Genomic DNA, 25,738 nt, shown 5'->3' with positions numbered 1-25,738 from the left:
CACCAACTCCAGCCAGACCCCGCCTCCAAGCAGGCAAGCCCCGCCCGCCCCGGCCTGCGCCCTCGTCACCTCCCTGACGCGCCTGCGCAGGCCGGGCTTCCGGTGGCCAAGGCGATGCGCGTACTGGTGCGGCGCTGCTGGGGGCCCCGGCTGGCTCGTGGTGCCAGGCCTGGGAGGCTGAATCCCCAGTGGCGAGCGCTGGTCGGACTCAGCGGGGAGGACGGCCGGGACGCCAGAGTCCGCGAGAAACCGCCCTGGAGGGTGCTCTTCTTCGGCACGGACCAGTTCGCCCGCGAGGCGCTGCGATTCCTGCACGCCGCCAGGTATCCGGGCCAGGGATCCGGATGGCCGGCCCCGAGGGTTTTTGGACTTCTGGTCGCGCAAAGCAGCGGCGCCAGAGTGGTGTGGGCCCAGGTCTCGGCGTCTCCCGGTGCCCGGAAGTTGCCCCGCACCCGAGGGTCAGCCTTGGGGCGCCCAGCCCCTGCCCTGCGGTCTGCGCCGCCCACTCCCCGCCGCCTCTGTGGGTGCTCCAGCCGCCCCGCGACCTCCGCTGTGTCGAGCCGGGGCTAGGCGCTCTGCTTGCATACCTCGGGCTAGTTCCACGGCCTCCTGCCCGTTTTGCGTGTGGGGAATGCGGGGCTCAGGGATTATGTGATTGCCCAAGGTCATCAGCAGAGGTGGGTCGGACCGAAACCGGGTCCCACTTCAGTGTCCCGGTTTGCAGTTCCTCCCCCTGCCCCTCATCCTTCGACACACCCGTGTCTCGCTCCTTTGTTCTCCCTGTGCTCCTTGTATTCAAGGACACAGTCCAGAACGAGCTGTTTTCAAAAGAATAAATTTATAAATCGGAACTGTTAGGTATACATATAGTATTTATAATATTTAATAAGTCTTGTTTACTGGGAAAGAAAATTATTTGAAATCCAACCAGTCCTGAGAGTCCATGGTATGTGGTGGCAATACCATATATACTTCTCTGTCGCTTTTTCCCAATTAATGTGTTTTATTTCCCCATCCTGTTTTTTCCTGACGCAGTCCCCCTTCCACTTATTTTTGTCACCTCCATCCCCTCTTCCCTGCAGATACTTTACAGCAGCTCTTCAAGTATTGAATCCTTCGTCAACCCCCTGTGTGGTTTTTCTCCCTCCACACACCCGGAAGGAAACTCCAGGTTCTTTTTGCCACCCTCCACGTGCAGCTGTTGTCACATGCGTCTCTCACTGCATTTATACATTTATACCAACACTTTTTTTTTTTGAGGCGGAGTCTCGCTCTGTCACCCAGGGCTGGAGTGCAGTGGCCAGCTCATAGCTCACTGCAGCCTCGACCTCAAGGATCAAGCGATCCTCCCACCTCAGCTTGCAGAGTAACTAGGACCACAGGCGTACACCACCATGCCTGATTTTTCAATTTGTTGCAGAGGCCGGTTTTCACCATGTTGCCCAGGCTGATCTCAAACTCCTGGGATCAAGCAATCCTCCCACCTTGGCCTCTCAAAGTGTTGTGATTACAGGCATGAGCCATCATTCCTGGCCTATCCTGACACTTCTGATGATGCTTCACTTGGCAGCTCCATTACTCCTGTGCTTTCTTTTTAGTGTCCCAGGACATACTCCTCGTAGCTCCTCTGTGTGTGCATACGATACCTGTTTAATAAATGTACCTCCCCTGGGCAATAGGATACTGTGCAGCAGGTAAAAAGGATGAGGTAGTGCTACATGTACTGCCATGGAATGATGCCCATAGTATATATATATATATATTTTTTTTGAGACGGCGTTTCGCAATCTTGTTACCCAGGCTGGAGTGCAATGGCGCGATCTCGGCTCACCGCAACCTCCGCCTCCTGGGTTCAGGCAATTCTCCTGCCTCAGCCTCCTGAGTAGCTGGGATTACAGGCACGCGCCACCATGCCCAGCTAATTTTTTTTGTATTAGTAGAGATGGGGTTTCACCGTGTTGACCAGGATGGTCTCGATCTCTTGACCTCGTGATCCACCCGTCTCGGCCTCCCAAAGTGCTGGGATTACAGGCTTGAGCCACCGCGCCCGGCCTTATTTTTGTTTTTTTAAAAATAATGTTTAGGGCACGGTGGCTCACACCTGTAATCCCAGCTACATAGTGGGATTTGGGAGGCTGAGGCAGGGGGATCATCTGAGGTCAGGAGTTTCAGAACAGCCTGGCCAACATGGCGAAACCCCATCTCTACTAAAAATACAAAAATTAGCCAGGTGTGGTAGCACACACTTGTAATCCCAGCTACTCTGGAGGCTAAGGCAGAAGAATCGCTTGAACCCAGGAGGTAGAGGTTGCAGTGAGCTGAGGTCCCGCCACTGCACTCCAGCCTGGGTAACAGACCTCCATCTCAAAAAAAAAAAAAGCGTTTGAATGGCATCATGGTTATGGTAAAAAATTCCATGGAGTCAAAGGACATACAGTGAAAAGTTGCTTCCTTCCACCTCTGTTTAGCAGTTCCTAGTTCCTTTACCCAGAGACAGCCACTGTTTTTGGTTTCTTCTAGAAATGTTCAGTGCAATACAAGCTTCTGTATATGTAACCCATTTTTCAAAAAGACTCACATAATAGTATATATAGCATTGTTAAGAGGAAAAAAAACACAAAGCAGTATGTAATATCCCAGTTGCACAAAGTATCCATACTATATATGTTTCCATATGCACAGGAAATACCTAGAATGATACTGTCCAAACAGTAGCCACTAGCCACATACCACTCTTAACATTTAAAATAATTAAGGAAAAAATGAAAACTTAGGCCAGGCACAGTGGTTCATGACTGTAATCCCAACACTTTGGGAGGCCCAGGTGGGCGGATCACTTGAGGTCAGGAGTTCAAGACCAGCCTGGCCAACATGATGAAATCCTGTCTCTACTGAAAAACACAAAAAATTAGCCGAGTGTGATGGCGCTCACCTGTAATCCCAGCTACTCAGGAGACTGAGGCAGGAGAATCCAATTGAACCCTGGTGGCGGGGGGTGCAGAGGTTGCAGTGAGCTGAGATGGCTCCACTTCACTCTAGCCTGGACGACAGAGTGAGACTCCCATCTCAAAAAAGAAAAATGAAAACTCAGTCTCTCACAGTAGTTATAATCATTTAGCCCTAAATGCTTCATGAGTTTAATCATAAAAATACTTAATGATATGTGAAGTAGTTTAGCTTTGAGTCATTGCCTTAACACTCACATTTTTCTTCCACCCTAACTTAGGGAAAACAAAGAGGAAGAGTTAATCGACAAACTGGAGGTGGTCACAATGCCTTCTCCATCACCGAAAGGACTGCCAGTGAAGCAGTATGCTGTGCAGTCTCAGCTTCCAGTGTACGAGTGGCCGGACGTTGGATCTGGAGAATATGATGTTGGAGTGGTGGCTTCGTTTGGCCAACTTTTGAGTGAGACTCTTATTCTTAAATTTCCCTAGTAAGTTTTATTTGTAAGGAAATGTGGTATAGCAACCTTGGTCTTTATAAATGGGCCTTGTACCTAAAATGTGATCATTTGAACATTACCATTTTATTTTTGTGTACATGTTTGTTTAAAATCAGTGAATTTCTCTGCCAGGTTCAGGTAACTGAAGGGACTTTATAAGTAGTTTATATTGTTTAAATCCAAGGTATGCTGCAAGCACAGTCTGAACAAGATAAGAAATAACATCTTTCTAAAGACAGGCTTAGAAATTCCAATCCAGTAACTTAAGATATTCCCTTTCTCTGTATAAAACAGAGTTGATTTATACCTGGCTACTAGGCTTCTAGTCACAAATATAGCCAAGAAAACAGGCTATAGACCACCGAAAGCAAGACCAACCAGTCCACTCTGTGTTATGGTGTAGGTTTCATAATTCAAATCACCTGTATTCAAAGGAAAATTTACAAAATTTTTGTAAGCTGTGTTTGTCGTAAGAAAAGGGATCGCTGCCATTAGTAAGCCGGCAGCTATAAGAGCCTGTGTCATGTTCAAGACACGTTAAAAGAGAGTATTTGCTATGAGGCCACAGAGAACAGCATTCAATCCAACATATGGCAGTCCCTGTTCAGGTAGATTCCTTTCTGCTTGTGGAAGCTGGTTAAGTTTTCTGGTTATGATATCAAAAATTGTTAGGTTTTCCTTGATAGTATTGGATTGATGATTTTCCGTCTTGAGCCTTATGCTCTCCTCCCAGCAGCTGGTGGGTGCCTCCCCAGGGCGTCTTCAGCCATGCTGGGGCTCACTGCAGCCTTTGCTCAACTCGCCTGGGCACAGCCATATTTGGCTGACATTTTCTTTTAAAGTACTAAGGAACATTTTTTTTGTGGCATGAGTTGTCAAAGTGTATTTAACTCGTTTTCACCCTCTATGAGCTTTTATCCACCTTCATTTAAATTTCATATATATGCTGACAACGCTCAAATTGGTCCCTCCAGCTCAGCTCTGTCCCCAAACTCTAGGCCCCCTATACCTACCGCCTCCACAGCTCTGCTTGGAAGTCTGATAGCTACTTTACATTCAAGATACCCAGAGCATCTCCTAAAATCCTTATCTCAATAAATGGCTACTCCATCCTTCTAGCTGCTTGCACCAAAATCCTGGAGTCATGCTTAATTTCTTATACCCCATCTCCAATCCATCAGGAAATCCTATTGGCTCTGCCTTCAAAATCTATGTAAATTCTGTCTGTATTGCTTGAACCTGGGAGGCGGAGGTTGCATTTAGCCAAGATCACACCACTGCATCCAGCCTGGCAACACAGCAAGACTCTGTCTGAAAAAAAAAAAAAAAGAATTTGTGTGTCATCACTTCCACTGCTGCCACTCTTTCCTCCATTACTACAGAAGCTTCCTAACTGGTCTGTACTTCTATCCTTGGCCCTCTTAGTCTTCTACCAGCCCAGCAGCCAAAATGATCCTTTATTCATTTATTTCTATTTTATTGTTTTTAGAGACAGTCTTGCTGTCACCCAGGCTGGAGTACAGTGTTGCTATCATAGCTCACTGCAGCCTCAGACTCAAGGGATCTTCCTGCCTCAGCCTCCTGAGTAGCTAGGACTATAGTAATGTGCCACCACACCCAGCTAACCTTTTTTTTTTTTTTGGAGAGACAGAAGTCTTGCTATGTGGTCCAGGCTCTTCCCAAACTCCTGGATGCACGTAGTCTTCCTGCCTTGGCCTCCCAAAGTTTTGGGATTACAGGCATGAGCCACTGTACCCTGCCTCAAAGTGATCCTCTCTTAAGTCAGATCATGTCACTCTGCTCAAAATCCTCTGGTAGTTTTCTGTCTTACTCAGAATAAAAGTTAGGCCAGGCCTAATTGGTCTCCCAGCTGTGCCTTGAACTTACCGAGCATTTACCTCCCTCAAGATCTTTGAACTTAATGTTGCCTCTGCCTGGAATGCTTTTCTCCCATATATATTCATTGTTATTTCCTTACCTCCTTCCTGTTCTTGTTCAAGTGTTTTCTTAATGGTAATGCTTTCTCTGACCACTATTAAAATTGTAATCTGTCCCCCTCATATTCCTCTCTGCTTTATTTTCTCTGTAGCTCTCAGCATCATCCGGCAAACCTTTTACATATTTTTTTTTTTTTTTTTTGCTTATCTCCCATTCTTTGTACATAAACTCTCTGAAGGCAAGATTTTTTTTTTTTTCTGTCTGGTTCACTGCTGCTTGTATGCCTAACACTTAGAACAGTGCCCACACATGGAGTGTATTCAGTGAATGTTTGTTAGATTGGACTGAACAGTGAGACTTAGAATATAAGACATTCTCATATATACATGTTCCCAAGGGCACAGCCATGCTGATGGAGACATCATTAAACTAATGACAGATTAGTAAAGTATTTAAATTGCACATCAGTGGATGATAGGTATATTGGGATAAACAGCAAAGGTGAATGGATCATTTGGTGGGGATTATTTTAGGCTGGGCGTGGTGGCTTATGTCTGTGATCCTAGCACTTTGGGAGGCTGAGTCTGGTCACTTGAAGCCAGGAGTTGGAGATCAGCCTGGGCAACATGGTAAGACCCTATCTCTACAAAAAATAAAAGAGTATCTGGACATGGTGGATGCACCTGTAGTCTCAGCAACTTAGGAGGCTGAGGTGGGAGGATCTCATGGCCTGGGAGGTTGAGGCTGCAGTGAGCCAGCAGCCTGGGCAACAGAGTGAGACCCTGTCTCAAAAGAAGAAGGAAAAGAAGGGAAGAAAGAAGAGAGAGAGAAATGCTGAGTGTATGATTGCTGAGAAATGCAAGAAAGAAAGAAGAAATGGCTGAGTGTATGATTGCTGAGAAATGCTGGGTGTATGATAAATTATATTGTTTGTTGAGAACGATGGCAAGGAAAACGTGGCCACCACTCCCCAGCAAGTGGAAAACTGCTTGGGGCATTCTAAAGTAGCAAAACAGTATATGTATATCATACACCTGTTAAAACAATTCTTTAAGCACAGGATATGTGACCCTGCCCCCATGGCTTCCTCGTGGAGAATACTTTCTAGTTTGTCCTTGATCAGTGGTAAGCAGGTATCAGCTGCCTACCTAGTTTATCTTGTCTCTATGAGAAAACACAGAACACCTGCTTGTTAATAATAATCACCTGTTCAGAGAGAATAACTACATGGGTCAGAGGCTGTTCAAGGCCCTCAGTCCAGAATGCTGTCAGGCCCCTGACACTCTCAGCTCTGAAAACTCTTGGCCCTTGGATAGTCCCACTTTGCTGTTCTATTTGGGTGTCTGCTGCTTTTTTTTTTTTTTTTTTAAGATGGAGTCTTGCTTTGTTGCCCAGGCTAGAGTGCAGTGGTGCTATCTCGGCTCACTGCAACCTCCTCCTCCTCCTGGGTTCAAGCGATTCTTCTGCCTCAGACTTCCCAGTAGCTGGGATTACAGGTGCCTGCCACTGCGCCCTCCTAATTTTTTTTTTATTTTTAGTAGAGATGGGTTTCACTGTCTTGGCCAGGCTGGTCTTAAACTCCTGACCTCTTGATCCACCTGCCTCAGAACCCCAAAGTGCTGGGATTACAGGCATGAGCCACTGCGCCTGGCCGGGTGTTTGCTTCTTAATGCCTCCAGTGCTTCCTGGGTGGGGGTCTCTGTGGCCGACCTGGTCTTAGTAAAGAAAGCTTATTTTGGGCAGTCTGTATGTAAACCAAGTGAAGTGAGGGTAGTTATATTACTAAACTATAAAATTAGAATTGTTCATGAGATGCATAATAGGGTTTGAGTGGTTCTCTTATAGTCATAAATGCATTTAAAACTCCCAGACATCCTGGGCTATTGTAGGACATCTTTAGAACAGCGAATAGTTGTTCTGGCTCTGTTTTTAATTAAATTTCATTGGTTTCTTATGGCAAGAGAATGAATTTACCTTTAACCTTTTTCCTTTCAGGTGATACAAGACTTAGATTTAACCGTCAGGTTTTCAAAATTTCTGGGAAAGTTTCATAATGAAAAGTAGTGTAATAGCTTAGGTAGTGGTAATGAAGTGGTAACGCCCACTGACATACTAATTTCTGCATTTTCTAACTCAGTGGCATACTGAATGTCCATCCCAGTTGCCTCCCGAGATGGCGTGGCCCAGCCCCTATAATCCATACAGTGCTTCATGGAGACCCAGTTGCTGGAGTCACAATTATGCAAATTAGACCTAAAAGGTAGAACATATTTCCCTTTCTTGAGATTTTTGTGATTTTAAATGTTGATGTCAGCCTGTTTGGGGGGCAATGGATGAATGAGTGGCACTCACTAATTTCTGTGACTCCAGAGTGCTGCTGTCGCTTTTATATCCTTTCTGTTTTTTCCTGGTTTTTAACATAAACCGTATGTCTTTTGGTATTTATGCAGGATCTGTTTAAAGTCCATATGAAAATTGTAATTTGTTAACTGAAATAAGTTACATTATTAATACTTTCTATAAAAGACACTGTATAAACGAGAGGTGGGATTTTTGTATGTTAATTGTTTTGAATCTTGGTTTTGCTGGCCATGGTTTCTAAAATTTTTTGGAACCTGAAACAAGAATATATTATATATCGATATGCAATATAATTGTCCTAAAACATTCATTTTTTTCCTATCATACCTGCAGTCTAGAAACAATTATTTAAACTTGAGTTTCTTCAGTCTCTTGCCTGTTACCACCTAATTTCCCCTCTGAAAAGAATAATTCACAAGTTCACAGGAACAACATGGTGTCTGGGCTTTGCTTTAACTGACTTCAGAAAACAAGAGAGGCAGTAGATGAGACAAGAGTGGCGAAACTTTGGTAATTCTAAAATTTGAGCCAGGCATGGTAGCTCACGCCTGTAATCCTAACACTTTGGGAGGCCGAGGTGGGAGTATCACTTGAGTCCAGGAGTTCAAGACCAGCCTGGGCAACATACAAAAAAATAAAAAAAAATTAGCCAGGTGTGTTGGTATGCACCTATAGTCCCAGCTTGTCAGAGCTACTCAAGAGGCTGAGGTGAGAGAATCTCTTCAGCCTAGGAGGTTAGGCTGCAGTGAGGTAAGATTGCACCACCGCATTCCAGCCTGGGCAACAGAGCAAGAACCTGTCTCAAAAAAAAAATCTGATGTATATATGTTGATTCATTAGACTGTTCACTCTTTTGGTGAGTGTTTGCAATTTTTCACAATAAATGTTTTATTAAAGCTTCTAGATTAGAAATAGAATGAACAAAAACACAGTTAAAAAATTTAAATAGGCCGGGCACTGTGGCTCACACCTGTAATCCCAGCACTTTGGGAGGCCAAGAAAGGCGGATCACGAGGTCAGAAGATCGAGACCATCCTGGTTAACACGGTGAAACTCTGTCTCTACTAAAAATACAAAAAATTAGCCGGGCATGGTGGCACGTGCCTGTAGTCCCAGCTATTTGAGAGGCTGAGGCAGGAGAATCACTTGAACCCAGGAGGCGGAGGTTGCAGTGAGCCAAGATCGCACCACTGCGCTCCAGCCTGGACAACAGAGTGAGATTCCATCTCAAAAAAAAAAAAAAAAAATTTAAATAAAGCATATTTCTCATGAAAACCTATGGCCAGTGTTTACAGAGCTTGATGTAAAATAACAGACTTGTGGGAATACAAATATGCTTGCATTTCCTTTTTTTTTTTTTTTTTTTTTAAGATGGAGTCTCAATCTGTGGCTCAGGCTGGAATGCAGTGAGATAATCTTGGCTCACTGCAACCTCTGCTTCCTGGTTCAAGCGATTCTCCTGCCTCAGTCTCCTGAGTAGTTGGGACTACAGGCATGTACTACCATGCCCAGCTAAGTTTTTGTATTTTTAGTAGAGATGGGGTTTCATCCTGTTGGCTAGGCTGGTCTCAAACTCCTGACCTCAAGTGATCCGCCCGTCTCGGCCTCCCAAAGTGCTATGATTACAGGCGTGAGCCACCGCTCCTGGCCCTACCACCTACCATGGTGATAATCTAGGTAAAACTCTTATCCTTTGAGGAAGGAACTATAGAAAGAAATAATTAGGAATTTCCTAACTGTACTTCCATGGAAAATAAATTATTTGCCTTATGCTTTTCGTATACAAATAGAAATTTTTGATGCTATTACTAATGGTATAATTTTTCTGTAATTGTAATTAAATTCCTGATATGCAACTGTATCCTTTTTTTCCTTCAGGAAAAACAAATTTAGAATCTAAATACAGGCCATATTTTGTTCTCCCATCTTTCAGACTGACATATCTCCCTTGCTAGTGGCTGACAGCCAAATTAATAGCCAGTGATAAACTATCTTTATTTTTTTATTTTTTAAGAGATGGGGCTGGCTGTATTGGCCAGGCCCGTCTCAAACTCCAGGGATCAAGCCATCCTGCTGCCTCAGCCTCCTGAGTAACTGGGACTACAGGCATGCAGACCCTGTATCTTTCTGTGTGTAGACAATGATTCAGGAGATAGTAATCGTTGTTATTATTTGCTTTTGATTTTTTGCTAGGTTTGATGTAGGCCCAATTCTCAAACAAGAAACTGTTCCTGTGCCGCCCAAGAGCACTGCAAAGGAATTGGAAGCAGTGTTGTCAAGACTGGGTGCCAACATGGTATAATTCTCCAATACTGCTTTTTACTCATTTAGTGGGTTTCCTAAGTGGTTATGCAAAGAACAATTTTGTGACTTCTAATTTTCTTAAAAACAAAAAAGAGTAGTTTCTATCTTTGGCTTCCTAAAAATTAGCCTGGCATTTGTGATTTCATGTACATCTTTGAGAATTTACAAAGAGTAGGTATTGAATAAAGGCTTTCAAATGAAACAGGTGATCTTATATTGCCTACTACATGTCATAGTGAGGCCTTAGACTATTCTTCCCAATTTCACTCTCCTCACTTTCATATGTAAACCTTGCATTCCCATCAGAATGAACTAACAGCAATTTCCTAAGTGGCTCATAGCTTTCCTTCCATTTCTGTGCCTGGTTTCCAGTCATTTGTACTGGAATTCTGCTGACCATTCCACCTATAGATGATCTTTCTTCTCTCTGTGTATTTGTGTATATAGCTCATTGAAACTGCATGAGTAGAGTCTGGGTAAATGTTTAATGATTAAATTTATATTTTCCATATGAACGAGTTAATTTTATACAGAAGAAGATTTTTTTCCCACCTGTATAGATGATATTTCCTATTCTAGGCACTTGGCTCACAAGTGATCTTATAATAGTGGCTGCTGTTTATTGAGCGTTGGCTTGTGAAGACTATTCTAGATACTCTTTGGACTTTTTTTTTCTTTTTTCTTTTGTTTTTTTAAAGATGGGGTTTCACCCTGATGGCCAGGCTGCTCTTGAACTCCTGACCTCAGGTGATCCACCCACCTTGGCCTCCCAAAGTGCTAGGATTAGAGGCATGAGCCACCGCGCCCGGCTATAGACTTTTTTTTTTACCCTCCCAACTTTGAGATAGTTGTTGCTGTTGATTGTTTCACAGATGATGACATTGAAGGCCAGAGACAAGGTAAATAACTTTTCCACAATGAGACAGCTGGTAGGTGGTGGAACTAGGATTTGAACCCAGAGCTGGGTGACTCCATAGTACGTTCTCCTGTGAGGTTTCACTGCCTTCTTACCCATGGGGTGAGAGTGTGTATAGCCACAGACTATCCTGATGCCAGAGCTTCCACCGCATTCTCTAGAAGTGAATCAGTGACCTGTACTCTACAGAGAGCAGAATCTCTACTAAGGTTTCCCCAGGTAGACACCTATCCTGACAACTTAAGCCAATGTATTACCTTACCCTGCCACATAGTTCTTTCAAAGTTATAGGTTCAGCCTTGATGAGCCAATAGTAAAGAAACAATTTTTTTAATTTGAGAAAAAGATAGAAAGTTATAGGTTATTTCATAGTACTGAATTGTAATGCGTTTCTGCCTTTGTTCTTCTGTTCATTTTTAATGTATCACTTTTTTTTTTTTGTAGCTCATTTCAGTTTTGAAAAATTTGCCTGAAAGTCTGAACAATGGAAGGCAGCAGCCAACAGAGGGGGCAACTTATGGTGAGTGAAGGCTGCAGAGACTCTCTCAGTCTTTCTAAAGGTTCTGTATATCACTATAGCATCTGAACATTCTGACTTCTTAGCTGTGCTTTTCCCATAATTTTGAGTAAAGTTTGAGTGCCCACTTCTGTGTGCTTTTCCGAAGAATGGTGGAAAGCATTCTCTCTCCCTCTTAGCATATAGCCTTATGAAGGATTGAGCATTTTTTTCCAACTTTTTTAGTTTGAAAATATTAAATAGAAATAAATAGAAAGACTGGTATACTAAACACCAGTTTAGCCCAGAGTCAACAATTATTAATGTTTGTCCATATTTTGTTTCTTTCTGTGTATTTAGTATATGTGTTTAAAATTTTGCTTCCTCACTTGGAAGTGTGAATCATGATCTTTCATCTCTAGGCAGTTTAGTGTGCCTTTCCTAAGAAAAATGAAGAATTTCCTAATAGCATCCAATGTTCAGTCCATATTTAAGTGTTCCTAATTATCTACAAATTTATAGTTTTATTTTTCCAACTAGGATTTAGTTGTAATTAGTTGTTATGTCTCTTTAGTCTTTAAAAAATTCCTCTTTTTTTCCTTGCTCTATGTCATTGACTTTCTGAAGAGACCAGGCCAGTTGTTTGTTTTCTTCCAGTGTTGTTTAACTTGTTCCCTGTCTCTTATGTTTCCTATAATTAGTTCTAAAGGTTTAACTGGACTCAGGCTTAAAGTTTTTGGAAAGAGTACGTTTCAGTGACATTTGTTTTTTTTCTTTTTTTTTTTTTAGTAGAGTTAGGAGTACAAACATTTGTTTCAGTTTGTTTTTAATTTTAGGGATTGCTTTTTATTTTCCTTTATGATTAAATTTTATTCTTTGAATATGTAAAACATATAGCTGATTCAAAAGTTAATATACTTAGAGAAGTCTCACTTTTGTCCCCTACAGTCTTAAGGTACCACTTGAGTAAGCCAAGATATCAGGTTGTACTAAAGCAAGTGAAGCTAAGTGTGATCATTTGGTTGAGATGGTGACCACCAGATCTTTCCAGTGTTAAGGTGTGTTTTCCCTTTTGCAATTAGCAGGTACTCTGTGGGGTAATACTCTGGCACTGTGCAAATATCCTGTTTCCCGACAGTCTTTCACATAATAGTTTTAGTACAGATTGATATTCCTTGCCGAAATGAATTATTTCACTATGGATTACAAAATGGCAATTTTCTAATTGCTTTTACATTTATTTAATAGCTGCTGGTATTCTTATGGAAAGAAGAGTTTTTCCTCATTAATTGGAGATAAATTTTAGTTAATCTTAAAATGGGGCCAGGGGCGTAATTCTTTCTGTTTAATTATAGTAAGAAGTTGGTGCCATTAATTGCCTTCAATTCTGGTGTCAGATGTATTCTTTTTAGTATCATCTGACATGTAGATTTTAATTGATCGTGTTTTATAGTCATAATTCTTTGTGTTGTTCAGATTTCCCATATTTGGCCAGTGGGAGCCCCTTAAATTTGGCCCCTACATTCTGTTAACACTCTTCACTTTGCTCTAGTTTGGAGTCCTTCCTTGCTTCCACCACAGTCTGTCCCAGGCTCCACTTATGTATTCTCTGGCCCACATTGAAATCAGCCAGTTCTCCAGGGAGCCCTTGTTCATTTTAGTGGGGTTGATAGTTAGAGACCCTCTGGTACAACAATTTGTTACAAGATAAGGTATCAGTGGATGAAACTAGTAATTATATTTTTAAAAAATATTCAAGCTCATGTTGTTTATGATTCAAATTTATCATTAGGGTTTTCCTTATATTTTGTCACACTGACTTTTAAAAAAAAATTAACCTATTTATTTGCTATGCATAAGATTGTTTCAGTATTACAATACCAATATTACTACCAACAGTAAAAATACTGAGTAAGATTTAAGATTTCTTTACAGTTTTTCTTTTTGGTCCTTAGAATATATTCTAATGGTATAGTCAGATTACTGTCTTCAAAACTTCCTGCTAATGATTATTTTTTCCATGTGGTTTTGTTACCTAGTTTCATACATAGTTAAGTTTTAGGTTTTTTTAATTTTTTTATTTTAGGGGTTGCTTTATTTTCCTTTATGATTAAATTTTATTTTTTGAGTACGTAAAATATTTACGAAAGTTAAAACAACTGAAAAAGGTATACTCGTAGAAGTCCTGCTTCCGTCTCTGTCTCATCTAACCCGTATCCCTCCCTCTATAGGTAACTATTTTTATTAGTTTTTGATTTAGCATTCCAGTGTTTCCTTTTGCCAAAATAAGCAAACATATACATAGTGTTATTTTTCATTTTTCTTCACAAAAGTTGGCATAAAATACATATTCTTCTATGCCTTTGTTTTTTCACTTAATAGTGTATCTTGGAGACTACTTCCTATTAGTAAGAAGAGATTTTTTTTCTTTCTTTTTTTTTAAGATAGGGTCTCTGTTGTACACAAGAATCTCTTGAGCCTGGGAGGTGGAGGTTGCAGTGAGCTGAGATTGTGCCACTGCAGCTTGGGCAACAGAGCAAGACCCTGCCTCAAAAAAAAAAGTTATTTTTATATAGTCTCATTTCATAGTTAGAAGGGCATTTTCTATTCCCAGGATATAAAGAAGTTCACTCATGTTTTCTTTTAGTATTTATATGATTATTTGTTATTTTTACTTGCTATGTGGAAACTTTTGAACATATAGAAAAGTTGAGAGATTAGAATGAATTCTCTGGTATCTCTTATTCAGTATCAATAGTTGTCAATTCATGGACACTGACCCTGATACTCATTTTTGCTCTTGGCTTTATCTTGTAGCCCCTAAGATTTCTGCTGGTACCAGTTGTATAAAATGGGAGGAACAAACTTCAGAACAAATATTCAGACTGTACCGTGCCATTGGAAATATAGTAAGTTGAGAAGTCAGGTTGCAGTTCTGCCTAATTGGCTTTCTATGTGTGTAATTTGTTTTCTAAATATTTTTATTTAGGAATAATCCCAAATAAAAGGATCCCAAGTAAACGGTTGATCTTATGAACAAAACCTAGGAAACCTGAAATTTATTCTTAAAGTATTCTTTAAACTATTTAAAGTGTTATAGAGGCCTTAGAATTCACAAAGCACTTTTAAATATATGTACATCGCAGTTTCACATAACCAAGTTTTACTATCCTACTTCATAGGTGAGGGGAAAGAAAATGAGATTACTAACAGGTGGCCAGTCACTAAAAAATGAATTTAAATCTTCTAACTCCTAATCCACTGCTTTTTCCAGTATGTCTTCCTGCCTTTGGCCATTTTTTTACAATCAAATTGTTAAATCATTGATTTCTACATATGGCACATCAAATGTAGTAATATAACAGTTTGTTAAAATGTCTGAGTTAAATTCCTAGTTCATTGATAAATTTGTGGGGTGTTTTTCTTTCATTTCAATAGCTACTTGTGTGTTATTTGAACACTGGGCTTACCGTATGTATGTGTTCGTGTGTTTTGTTTTATTTTTTGAGACAAGATCTGGCTCTGTCTCCCAGGCAATCTTGGCCCACTGCGACCTCTGCCTCCCAGTCTCGAATGAGCCTCCTGTGACAGCCCCTGAGTAGCTGCAGCCACAGGCACACACTGCCACACCTGGGTAATTTTTGTATTTTTTTGTAGAGACGAGGTTTTCCCATATTGTCCAGGCTGGTCTCGGACTCCTGACCTCAAGTGATCCACTCTTCTCAGCTTCCTAAAGTGTTGGGATTACAGGCATGAGCCACTGTGCCTGGCCAAGTGTGTGGTTTTTTTTTTTTTTAAATAAGATGGCATTTCACCATGATGGCCAGGCTGGTCTTGAACTCCTGACTTCAGGTGATCCACCCACCTCAGCCTCCCAAAGTGCTAGGATTACAGGCATGAGCCACCGTGCCCGGCCAAGTGTGTGGTTTTTAATGGACCATCTCTGTTATTAATGTTGGGTTAAATGGGGAACTACCATTGGATATCTATAGCATGCTGCATTCTTCAATAAGGAGGATCACAGACTCATGTTACAGTTATTATTATCCCATTTTAAAGTTGAAGGAACCGAGGCTTAAAGTAGATAATTGTTATTAAGTGTTACTCAATGTCATGTTGCTAGTTAATGAAAGTCAGAGTCAGGTTTTGAACAGGATCTGTCTTACTTCAAATCCTATCATTTTCCTGCTGCCACAGAATGGCATCAGGAAACAAGGACTTTAGAGCCAGACAGAGCTGGGTTCCATCTTGACTCTGCTACTTCCTAACTTTGTAGACTCAGGAAAGTTATTTAACCTCCAAGCTTTAGTTTGTTCATTGGAACATCAGGGCTGATAATAATGGATTTACAGCATCTTGTACAGTATCTGGCACAGAATAGATACTCATTAAATGATAGCTGCTATTATTCATTCATTCATTAAACAAAATATTTATTGAAGCCCTATTATATGTCAAGCAGTGTACTAGGTACTATAAGGTACAGGTGGTGTGGGAGGACAGACAAAAAAAAAATCTAGACTGGGCACGCTGGCTCACACTTGTAATCCTAACACTTTGGGAGTCTAAGACGGGTGTATCACCTGAGGTCAGGAGTTTGAGACCAGCCTAGCCAACATGGTGAAAACCTGTCTACTAAAAATACAATAAAAAGATAAGCTGGGCATGGTGGCATGCACCTGTAATCCCAGCTACTAGGAGGGCTGAGGCAGGAGAATCACTTGAACCCAGGAGGCAGAGGTTGCATTGAGTCGAGATCACACTGCTGCACTCTAGCCAGGGCAACAGAGCAAGACTCTGTCTCCAAAAAAAAAAAAAAGTGAAGAATTCCTTGATGAAAATAAAAATAGGATCATATAGAATAACTGGAGTTTATTTTAGATTGGTGATGGGAAAAGCCTCTCTCTGACTCTGACACTTAAGCGGAAATCTGAAGGACAATAAGGAGCCAGCCATGTCTAGATCAGAGAAGAGCATTCCAGGCAGAGGAACAGCTAGTACAAAACCCAAGGTGGGATAACCGAGATAAAGAATCACAAGAAAAGAAAACTACAGATTGATATCCCTGAATATAGATGCACAAGTGCTCAACAGAATTAGCAAACTAAATCTAGCAACATATAAAAAGGGATTATACACCATGACTAAGTGGGATTGTCTCACTCTGTCGCCTAGGCTGGAGTAATTTCAGCTCACTGCAACCTCCGCCTTCTGGGTTCAAGTAGTTCTCCTACCTCAGCCTCCTAAGTAGCTGGGACTACAGGCATGAGCCACCATGTTAAGCTAATTTTTTTGTATTTTTAGTAGAGATGGGGTTTCACCATATTGGCCAGGCTAGTCTCAAACTCCTGACCTTGAGTGATCCACCCACCTCGGCCTCCCAAAGTGCTGGGATTACAAATGTGAGCCACCATGCCCCACTCCAAGTGGGATTTATCCGAGGAATGCAAGGTTAGTTCAACATGAAAATCAGTCAATGTAACATACCATATTAGTAGAATAAAGGACAAAAGCTACATCACTGTATCAATAGATGCAGAAAAAGCATTTGACAAAATCTAACACATTTTTTAAAAACCTCAATAAACTAGAAATAGAGGAGCATTTCCTCAACTTGCTAAAGGACATCTATGAAGAACCTGCATCTAACATCATACTTAATGAAAGAAACCAAGGGCGGTGGTGGATGCTGTAGTCCCAGATATTTTGGAGGCTGAGGTGGGAGGATCGCTTGAAGCCAGAAGTTTGAGACCAGCCTGGGCAATATAGCCAGACTTTGTCTCTAAAAAAAAAAAGAAGAAAGGAAGGAAGGAAAGAAAGGAAAAAAGAAAGAAAATTGCCAGACTTTGTCTCTAAAAAAAAAAAAAAAAGAAAAGAAGGAAAGAAAATTGCCAGATTTTGTCTCTTAAAAAAAAAAAAAGAGAAAGACAAAGGCTTTCCCCTAAAATCACAAAGAAGATAAAGATGTCTGCTTTCTCAGAGTTAAATGTCTTCTATTTAACTTTGTTCTGTTGGGGCAATTAGACAAGAAAAAAGAAACAAAGGCAACCAAATAAAAGGTTAGAAAGGAAGAAGTAAAACTGTCTCTATTTGTACATGATATGATCTTGCATATAAAAAATCGTGAAGAATTTCCAAAAAGACTATTAGAGCTACTAAACTGTAAAGAAGACCCAAGTGAATGGAAAGACCTCTGTGTATTCATTGATTGGATAAACTTAGTATTGTTAAGGTGTCTCTATTCCCCAAATTGATGTACAGATTAAACACAATTCCTAAAAAAAAAATCCCAATTGGCTTCTTTGTACAAATTGACAAGCTGCTCCTAAAGTGCATATGGAATGGCAAGGAGCCCAAAATAGCCAAAACTAATAAAATTGGAGGACTCATAATTCTCAGTTTCAAAACTTGCTACAAAACTACAGTAACCTATATAGCATGGTACTGGGTGTAGCTTCATAGAATAGAATTAAGAGTCTAGAAATAGGTCAGGCATGATGGCTCATGTCTGTAATCCCAGCACTCTGGGAGGCTGAGGTAGATGGATCACTCGAGGTCAGGAGTTTGAGACCAGCCTGGCCAACATGGTGAAACCTCATCTCTACTAAAAATACTTACAAAAATTAGCCAGATGTGGTGGTGCATGCCTATAATCCCAGCTACTCAGGAGACTGAGGCACGAGAATCACTTGAACTTGGGAGATGGAGGTTGCAGTGAGCTGAGATGACACTTCTGCACTCTAGCCTGGGTAACAGTGAGACTCTGTCTCCGATTTTTAAAAAAGCCTAGAAATAGTAACTGAAGCATATCCTAAGAGTGACAGAAAAAAAGAGAAAAAAATTAAAAAAAGACAAAAAGAGAGAAAAGCTAGAAATAAACTCATACATTTATAGTCAATTGATTTTTTTTTTTTTTTTTTCCTGACAAGAGTGCCAAGACAATCCAATGGAGAAAGAATAGCATTTTCAATAAATGGTGCTGGGACAACTGGATGTCCACAATGAAAAGAATAAATTTGGACCTTATGCCACATCATATGTAAAAGTTAAAGAAGCTGAAGAATAGCTAAAACTAGAAAACTCTTAGAAGAAAATATAGGTATAAATACTTATGACATTGAATTAGGCAGTACTTTCTTAGATATGATGCCATGAAGCATAAGCAATCAGACTAAAAATGAAGAAATTGGACTTCTTTTTTTTTTTTTTTTTTTTGAGACCGAGTTTCGCTCTTGTTACCCAGGCTGGAGTGCAATGGCACGATCTTGGCTCACCACAACCTCCACCTCCTGGGTTCAGGCAATTCTCCTGCCTCAGCCTCCTGAGTAGCTGGGATTACAGGCACGCGCCACCATGCCCAGCTAATTTTTTGTATTTTTAGTAGAGACAGGGTCTCACCATGTTGACCAGGATGGTTTCGATCTCTTGACCTCGTGATCCACCTGCCTCGGCCTCCCAAAGTGCTGGGATTACAGGCGTGAGCCATCGCGCCTGGCCGAAATTGGACTTCTTTAAAATTAAAAAGCGTTGTGCTTCAAAGGACACCATCAACAAAGGAAAAAAGGTAGGCCAGACGTGGTGGTTCATGCCTATAATCCCAGCACTTCAGGAGGCTGAGACAGGAGGATTGCTTGAGCCCAGGAGTTTGAGACCAGACTGGGCAATGTAGGGAGTCCCCATCTTTACAAAAAAACAAAACAAAACAAAAATAGCTGGGCATCGTGGTGCACACCTGTGGTCCTAGCTACTTGGGAAGCTGGAATAAAAGGATGCACTTGAGCCAGGGAGGTTGAGGCAGCAGTGAGCTGTGATTGCACCACCGCACTTCAGCCTGGGTGACAAAGTGAGACCCTGTTTCAAAAAAGAAAAAAAAAGACAGCTTACAGAATGGGAGAAAATATTTGCAAATCATCTAACTGATAAGGGCCTAATATCCAGAATAAATAACTCTTATAACAACTCTGCAGTAAAACGATAAATAACCGAATTGGGGCAGAGCAAGACCCTGTCCAAAAAAAAAAAAAAAAAAGCTGCAACTGTAGCCAGATAGCCAGATGACAGACAATGGCAGTTTGAAACAATGATAATGGTGGGTAGAAAGAAGTGGACATCCAGATTATGATTGGAGGTAGAATCAATGGGATTTGCTGATGGAATCTGGGAAATTAGGGAAAGTTAAATTAGGATCATTCATAGATTTTTGGCTTGAGAAACTGGGTGAATAGCCATTTAGTTGAGATGAGGATGTCTGGGGAGGATTAAATTTGGGAAGAAAAATCAATAGTTTTCGCCATGTTAAGTTTGACATAAGTTAGAAGACATTCATATGGAGATATCAAGTAGACAACTTCCTGAGATGCAATTTAGGCCAGCAGCTTGAAATCTGTTGGCACCTATAACTACATGATGATTCTTACCCTCTGCCATTTATCTTTTCTATCCATGGGGAAAAGCTTTGTGCTATAAAAAGACTGAGCCAGAAGGTGGGGTTTGGTTCCTAGAGCTGCCCTTTACTACCCGAGAGGAAGGCCCTTATTTTTGAGCTTCTGCTTTTTTTTAACCTCTAAAGTGGAATTAATGACCACATGCACAACTGTCAATATCAAAGGAAATGAACTAGATGAATGTAAATCCATGCAAATGTAAGATTTTGGCAGTAATGATGGCAGACACCAAAATGATTATATTCTTACCATTCCTTTCCTTTCTACAAAGCTCTGATGATAAGGTGAGCTTTACCTCTTCAAGATCGAGACTATATTCTGAGTACGTACCTAGCATGTTTTACTCTCAGTAAATAAAAATTTTTTTTAGTCAGTAAGCATGTTTCAAAAATATTTTGAGTTCTTTAAAAGAAAAAAATTGTACACATGAAAATCGTTTCAGAGCTTTTATTGAAGCAGGCAAAAAAAATAAAAGTGAGCCAGCAAGTTCTAGAAGAGGATATAACATAGATAACGGTTATGAACTTCATTTACTTTTTTGATTTAATGTTCAAATTATTACAACAACCTAACTCTTCTGAAAGTTAAATATCCTCTTTAAGAGACGTCATAAAAAGAACACTGTGCTGAGAATCAGAAAACAGAACTGGCTTTGCCACTAACTAGCTGGGTCCAACTTTGGGAAATAGTTGCATTTCTCTGAGCCTCACTCTCTTCATCTATGAAATAAGAGGATTGAACTACACTCTGAAAATGCATTCAATTCAGAAATTTGAGAGAACTTATTTCCTGGTGTGTGTTAATTTTTATTAACATATTTTAAATTTATTAACATATTTAAATTAGGCTCTAGGATCTCAGGTATGTTGGAAGTGTGTTACATGATAAAGGTGATATTTCACACTGGAGGGAGGGGTAAGATGGATTAACATCTAGTAAATAGCATTGGGATAACTGGCCAACCATTGGAGGGGGAAGCCTTCAAATCTTATCTTTTAAAATCATGGAAACTGCTATATTATAACAATGCATATGTAGTTAACAATACTGTACTGTATACTTACAATTTGTTAATAGAGTAGACTTTTCTTACGTGTTTTTTACCATAATAAAGTCAGGCTGGGCACAATGGCTCACGCTTGTAATCCCAGCACTTTCGGAGGCTGAGGCAGGTGGATCACGAGGTCAAGAGATCAAGACCATTCTGGCCAACATGGTGAAACCCTGTCTTTAATAAAAATATGCGTGGTGGTGCATGCCTGTAGCCCAGCTACTTGGGAGACTGAGGCAGGAGAATCGCTTGAACATGGGAGGTGGAGGTTGCAGTGAGTCAAGATACGCTGCTGCACTCCAGCCTGGCAAAAGAGTGAGACTCTGTCTCAAAAAAAAAAAAAAAATGCTGGGCACTGTGGCTCACGCCTGTAATCCCAGCACTTTGGGAGGCCAAGGTGGGTAGATCACGAGGTCAGGAGATCAAGACCATCCTGGCCAACATGGTGAAACCCCGTCTCTCCTAAAAATACAAAAAAATTAGCTGGGTGTGGTAGTGCACACCTGTAGTCACAGCTACTTGGGAGGCTGAGGCAGGAGAATTGCTTGAACCCAGGCGGCGGAGATTGCAGTGAGCCGAGATTGCGCCACTGCACTACAGCCTGGGCGACAGTGCAAGACTCCATCTCAAAACACACACACACACACACACACACACACACACATATACACACACACAATGGGCTTAAATAGGCAGGTTACAGAGAAATAAAAGTGCACACAAATACATGGACGGTTCCTCAGCTTCACTAATAATAAACAGCAAGAGATTATAATATTTTTTTTCTCACTTATCCAGGCAGTTTAGCAATAAAATGTTGATGCTGTTTAACCTAGACATTCCACTTTAAAAACAGAAAACCCCAAAATTATTATCCGGAAATGTAGTACTCAAAGATATATCTACAAGCCTGCTACCCTAGTTTATAATGTTATAAATGCCAAGAAATTGAAATAACTGAAATATCTATCATAAAGATATTTGTTGCAAAAATTATATATTCATAAAATGGGCTGCCGTGCAGCAGATAGAGTGAAATAGGTAAGTATGTACTAAAATAACGTTTAAGATCTTATAAATCATTGAAAGACTGATGTAGAGTCGTGTTTATGGCCTGTTCCATGAAACTTAGTGACTGAGTTCCCAATTCTTCTAATTTCAGGGAAAGTCCAGATTAACACAAAATAGTAGTTGAAAGTGTTTGGGAGTTGAGTCTATTCCTTATACCTTCTTTAATTTTACTTGCAGATTCCATTGCAGACGCTCTGGATGGCGAATACCATTAAACTTCTGGATTTGGTAGAAGTTAACAGTTCAATCCTTGCTGGTACTAACTTTTGAATAGCTAACATGGGAGCTGTTTTCACTGTAGTCTGTCTAGAAATACATCTGTTTTATCATACATCACAATTACTAAAAAGAATTATTTTGGTTTGTTTCAGTTCAGTAATGATACTACTTTACATTCACTTACTATCTTATTTGCAACACTCATTCTCATGTCATTTACATATTACAAGAACTGACTGGGTGCGATGGCTCATGCCTGTAATTCCAGCACCTTGGGAGACTGAGGCGGGTGGATCACCTGAAGTCAGGAGTTCAAGACCATCCTGACCAACATGGTGAAACCCTGTCTCTACTAAATACAAAAACTTAGCTGGGCTTGGTGGCACGTGCCTATAATCCCAGCTACTTGGGGAGGCTGAGGCAGGAGAATCGCTTGAACCCAGGAGGCAGAGGTTGCAGTGAGCCAAGATTGCACCATTCCACTCCAGCCTGGGCAACAAGAGTGAAACTCCATTAAAAAAAAAAAAAAAACATAAGAACCTGGGAGTAGGCAGAGCAGTGTTTAAGCTCTGTGATTTCCTACATTAGGGATTTCAGAGAATGCAAAATGACTTGATTAGTTTCATTCTGGTGAATATTATAATGAAAATATTTGGGCAACTCAGTGAAAATGTAGGCCAGAGTGTATTCATACTTCATGCTATAGGTCCATTCTGAGGCCCATCAGTTAGGCCCTCCCAATATGGTGGACAGAAGGAATGTGAGCCACAGAGGAAGCTTTAATTTAGAGTAGTTGGAGTTTCCCAGGAACCTAGGAATTACTCGTTTGGGCAGGGATGAAAGGGCCAGCTTAAATCCTAAACATTCCATGTATTTCTCCCTGTTGGCTAGTTATTTCACCAAAGTGCTAACACAAACTTGTAGATTCAGCATTTTAGGTGATCACTGGGAGACTGGGTGAAGGAATTAGAGCTTTGTATGCGCATGCGACGCTTTCCTTTGGGTTTCTGATGCACAGAGAGCCCTGTGGCTTCCTTGTAAGTTTTGGTTTACAAAGTCAGTGTCAGCAAATGTATTCTCTCTCGTATTAATACAGCCTCCTAAGATTTTTTTTTATTTTTAAGAACTATGAACTTGCATAATTACTTTTCTCTCTTGCATATCTTTTCTTTTTTCCATCCTTCAGATCCTGAATTAATGGCACAGGCTCTTGTTCCAGGATCAGTAATATACCACAAACAGTCACAAATACTGTTGGTTTATTGCAAGGTATGTTTTCCATTAGTTTCAAGTTATCATGGTTGTTTTACTGTGTTTATAGTCTGTATCATTTTATTGTTTTTAGTTGGAACTTCACTTAACTGCCTGTCCATTGGATTGGGTCAAGAGACCATTTAATTTTCTTAAGAAATATTGGAGTCTCTAGCATAATTTTTTTGAAAGTGATGAAGTTTTGCCAAGGCATTATAATTACTCAAAGAAGATTCAGTAGCTAGAGTGCTTTCTTCAAAGAACATGTGTATTTTCAGCAGCCCAATTTAACTAACAAGCTCTTGTGCTTGGTAACATAAAAGATAGTCATATCAAAATATCTGGCTGAACTGCTACAGGACACATATCCTACTTGCTTTTACTGCTTAACAGGAGTAGAGAGATTTCTGAACTGTTTAAAATAACTTTGGAATCATTATTGTTTTATAAGACTGAGAAGTGTTCCACATTCCTTCCATTTCCCAGGTATTTTGCATCATGTGGTATTCATGTGAGATATTTTATGCTTAAGAAGAGGTTTAAAATGTGTGATAGATTGATCTGACCTACACAGAATGTGAATACAAAACTCCATCAACCTCCCTTTGTCTCTCACCAGCTTATTTTGGAACAGTGTTGGGTGCATATGTCTTGCTGTCCTTGTCTGGGTCTATATATGTATTTCTTTCTTTCTATTTTTTTTTTTTGAGATGGAGTTGCTCAGGCTAGAGTGCAGTGACACGATCTCGGCTCACTGCAACCTTTACCTCCTGGGTTCAGGAGATTCTCCTGCCTCAGTTTTCCAAGTAGCTGAGATTACAGGCACCTGCCACCACGCCTGGGTAATTTTCATATTTATAGTAGAGATGGGGTTTTGCCATGTTGGTCAAGCTGGTCTCAAACTCCTAATCTCAGGTGATCTACCCGCCTTGGCCTCCCAAAGTGCTGGGATTACAGGCATGAGCCACCACGCCCAGCCTATATATGTATTTGATGTTGCATACCTTTTATTCTGCTCCTTTTGTGTTTAAATACATTTATATAGGTCTGTACATTTGTTATCACTCCTTGGTAATATGCGTTTACTTTCAATGGCAAAAACTGCAGTGACTTTTACACCAACCTAATAGAGTCAAGGAATTATACCTGTTACTTAGTATGGTGCTGTTTGCAGCTAGGCATTAGCCAAGGTTCGTTGGTTTGTTTGTTTCCATGATGAATTTTATAAACTAATACTTACTTGGCTTTTTAGTTTTGCAACCCCTGCCTATTCACTATTTGTATTTTGCCCTTTAGGGTGGTTGGATTGGTGTTCGATCAGTGATGCTCAAGAAAACACTAACAGCTACTGACTTCTACAATGGATATTTGCATCCCTGGTACCAAAAAAATTCCCAAGCTCCACCATGCCAGTGCAGATTTCAGACTCTCAGACTTCCAACAAAGAAGAAGCAGAAAAAAATTGTTGCTATGCAACAGTGCATTGACTAGATAGGAAGAAGATGGATAAAAACCTATTACATATTTGTAATTTATTAAAAACCTTATTTACAAGGAATTATCTGGACTTTCAAAGAAGATGACACTGTTAAGAGGAAGAGAAGATTACTGTTGAAAAGATGGATTGCCTCACTTTCCACTTTTTGTGTAACAGTAGTTAAAAACAGCTTTTTCTACTTGAATTGCAAAAGAAAAAAAAGTTTAAATAAAACTTACATTTATGATATCAAACTCAAGGAGATTGTCTTTCCCTAAGAACAATGGCAACCCTAACTGGTGTATATGTGTTCATACATACATACTGAGAAGATATTTTTAAAAACAGTGCATCTGTTGAATGTTTTTTGAATCATGAGTTTTTTTTTTAAACCACTGACATTTTAGGAGTATAGAATCTGCATTTTTGATTTCCAATAAATTGCAAAGTCAGCTCTTTACATTTCACTACAGCTAGGTTTAACCAAGTAGTAAACGTAAGTAATATTTAATAATCTCTGCCACGCTGATTTGTACTATAAATTAACATTTTACATCCAGATTTTTTCTTTCTTTTTTTTCTTTTTTAGAGATGGAATCTTGCTGTCTCACACAGGCTAGAGTGCAGCGGCATGAAACACGGTTTACTGCATTCTCAACCTCCTGGGTTTAAGTGATCCTCCGGCCTCAGCCTCCCAAAGTGGGACCACAGGCGCATGCCACCATGCCTAATTTTTTTTCTAGTTTTCAAAAAAATTTTTGTAGA

At 40.5% G+C, this 25,738-nt stretch overlaps 1 protein-coding gene and 1 pseudogene across 1 annotated transcript; one reads left to right on the top strand and one right to left on the bottom strand.

The window, feature by feature from the left end:
• Window positions 1-114: 114 nt before the first annotated feature.
• MTFMT (mitochondrial methionyl-tRNA formyltransferase) lies at window positions 115-25,227 on the top strand. Its single transcript, XM_064361433.1, has 9 exons — window positions 115-323; window positions 3,227-3,436; window positions 7,521-7,643; window positions 9,938-10,040; window positions 11,409-11,484; window positions 14,278-14,369; window positions 22,204-22,282; window positions 23,432-23,514; window positions 24,793-25,227. The coding sequence occupies exons 1-9, from the start codon at window positions 115-117 to the stop codon at window positions 24,985-24,987; spliced, it is 1,170 nt and encodes a 389-aa protein (XP_064217503.1). The 3' UTR covers window positions 24,988-25,227.
• On the bottom strand, window positions 3,558-3,987 carry LOC135268662 (transmembrane protein 126A-like; annotated as a pseudogene).
• Window positions 25,228-25,738: the final 511 nt, after the last annotated feature.

The sequence above is a fragment of the Aotus nancymaae genome, unplaced genomic scaffold (genome assembly GCF_030222135.1).
Source record: "Aotus nancymaae isolate 86718 unplaced genomic scaffold, 86718_ANA_hifiasm-v0.15.2.pri h1tg000041l, whole genome shotgun sequence".
NCBI classification, from domain to species: domain Eukaryota; kingdom Metazoa; phylum Chordata; class Mammalia; order Primates; family Aotidae; genus Aotus; species Aotus nancymaae.
Note: the sequence above shows the minus strand (reverse complement) of the source record. Positions and strands in the feature narration are given on the sequence as shown.

Bases quoted from the DNA above. Each gene is read 5' to 3' on its own strand.
- MTFMT (XM_064361433.1), top strand. From the start codon at position 115: ATGCGCGTACTGGTGCGGCGCTGCTGGGGGCCCCGGCTGGCTCGTGGT. The intron at 3,437-7,520 runs GTAAGTTTTATT...TTTCTAACTCAG, and splicing joins CTTATTCTTAAATTTCCCTA to TGGCATACTGAATGTCCATC. The intron at 10,041-11,408 runs GTATAATTCTCC...TTTTTTTTGTAG, and splicing joins CAAGACTGGGTGCCAACATG to CTCATTTCAGTTTTGAAAAA.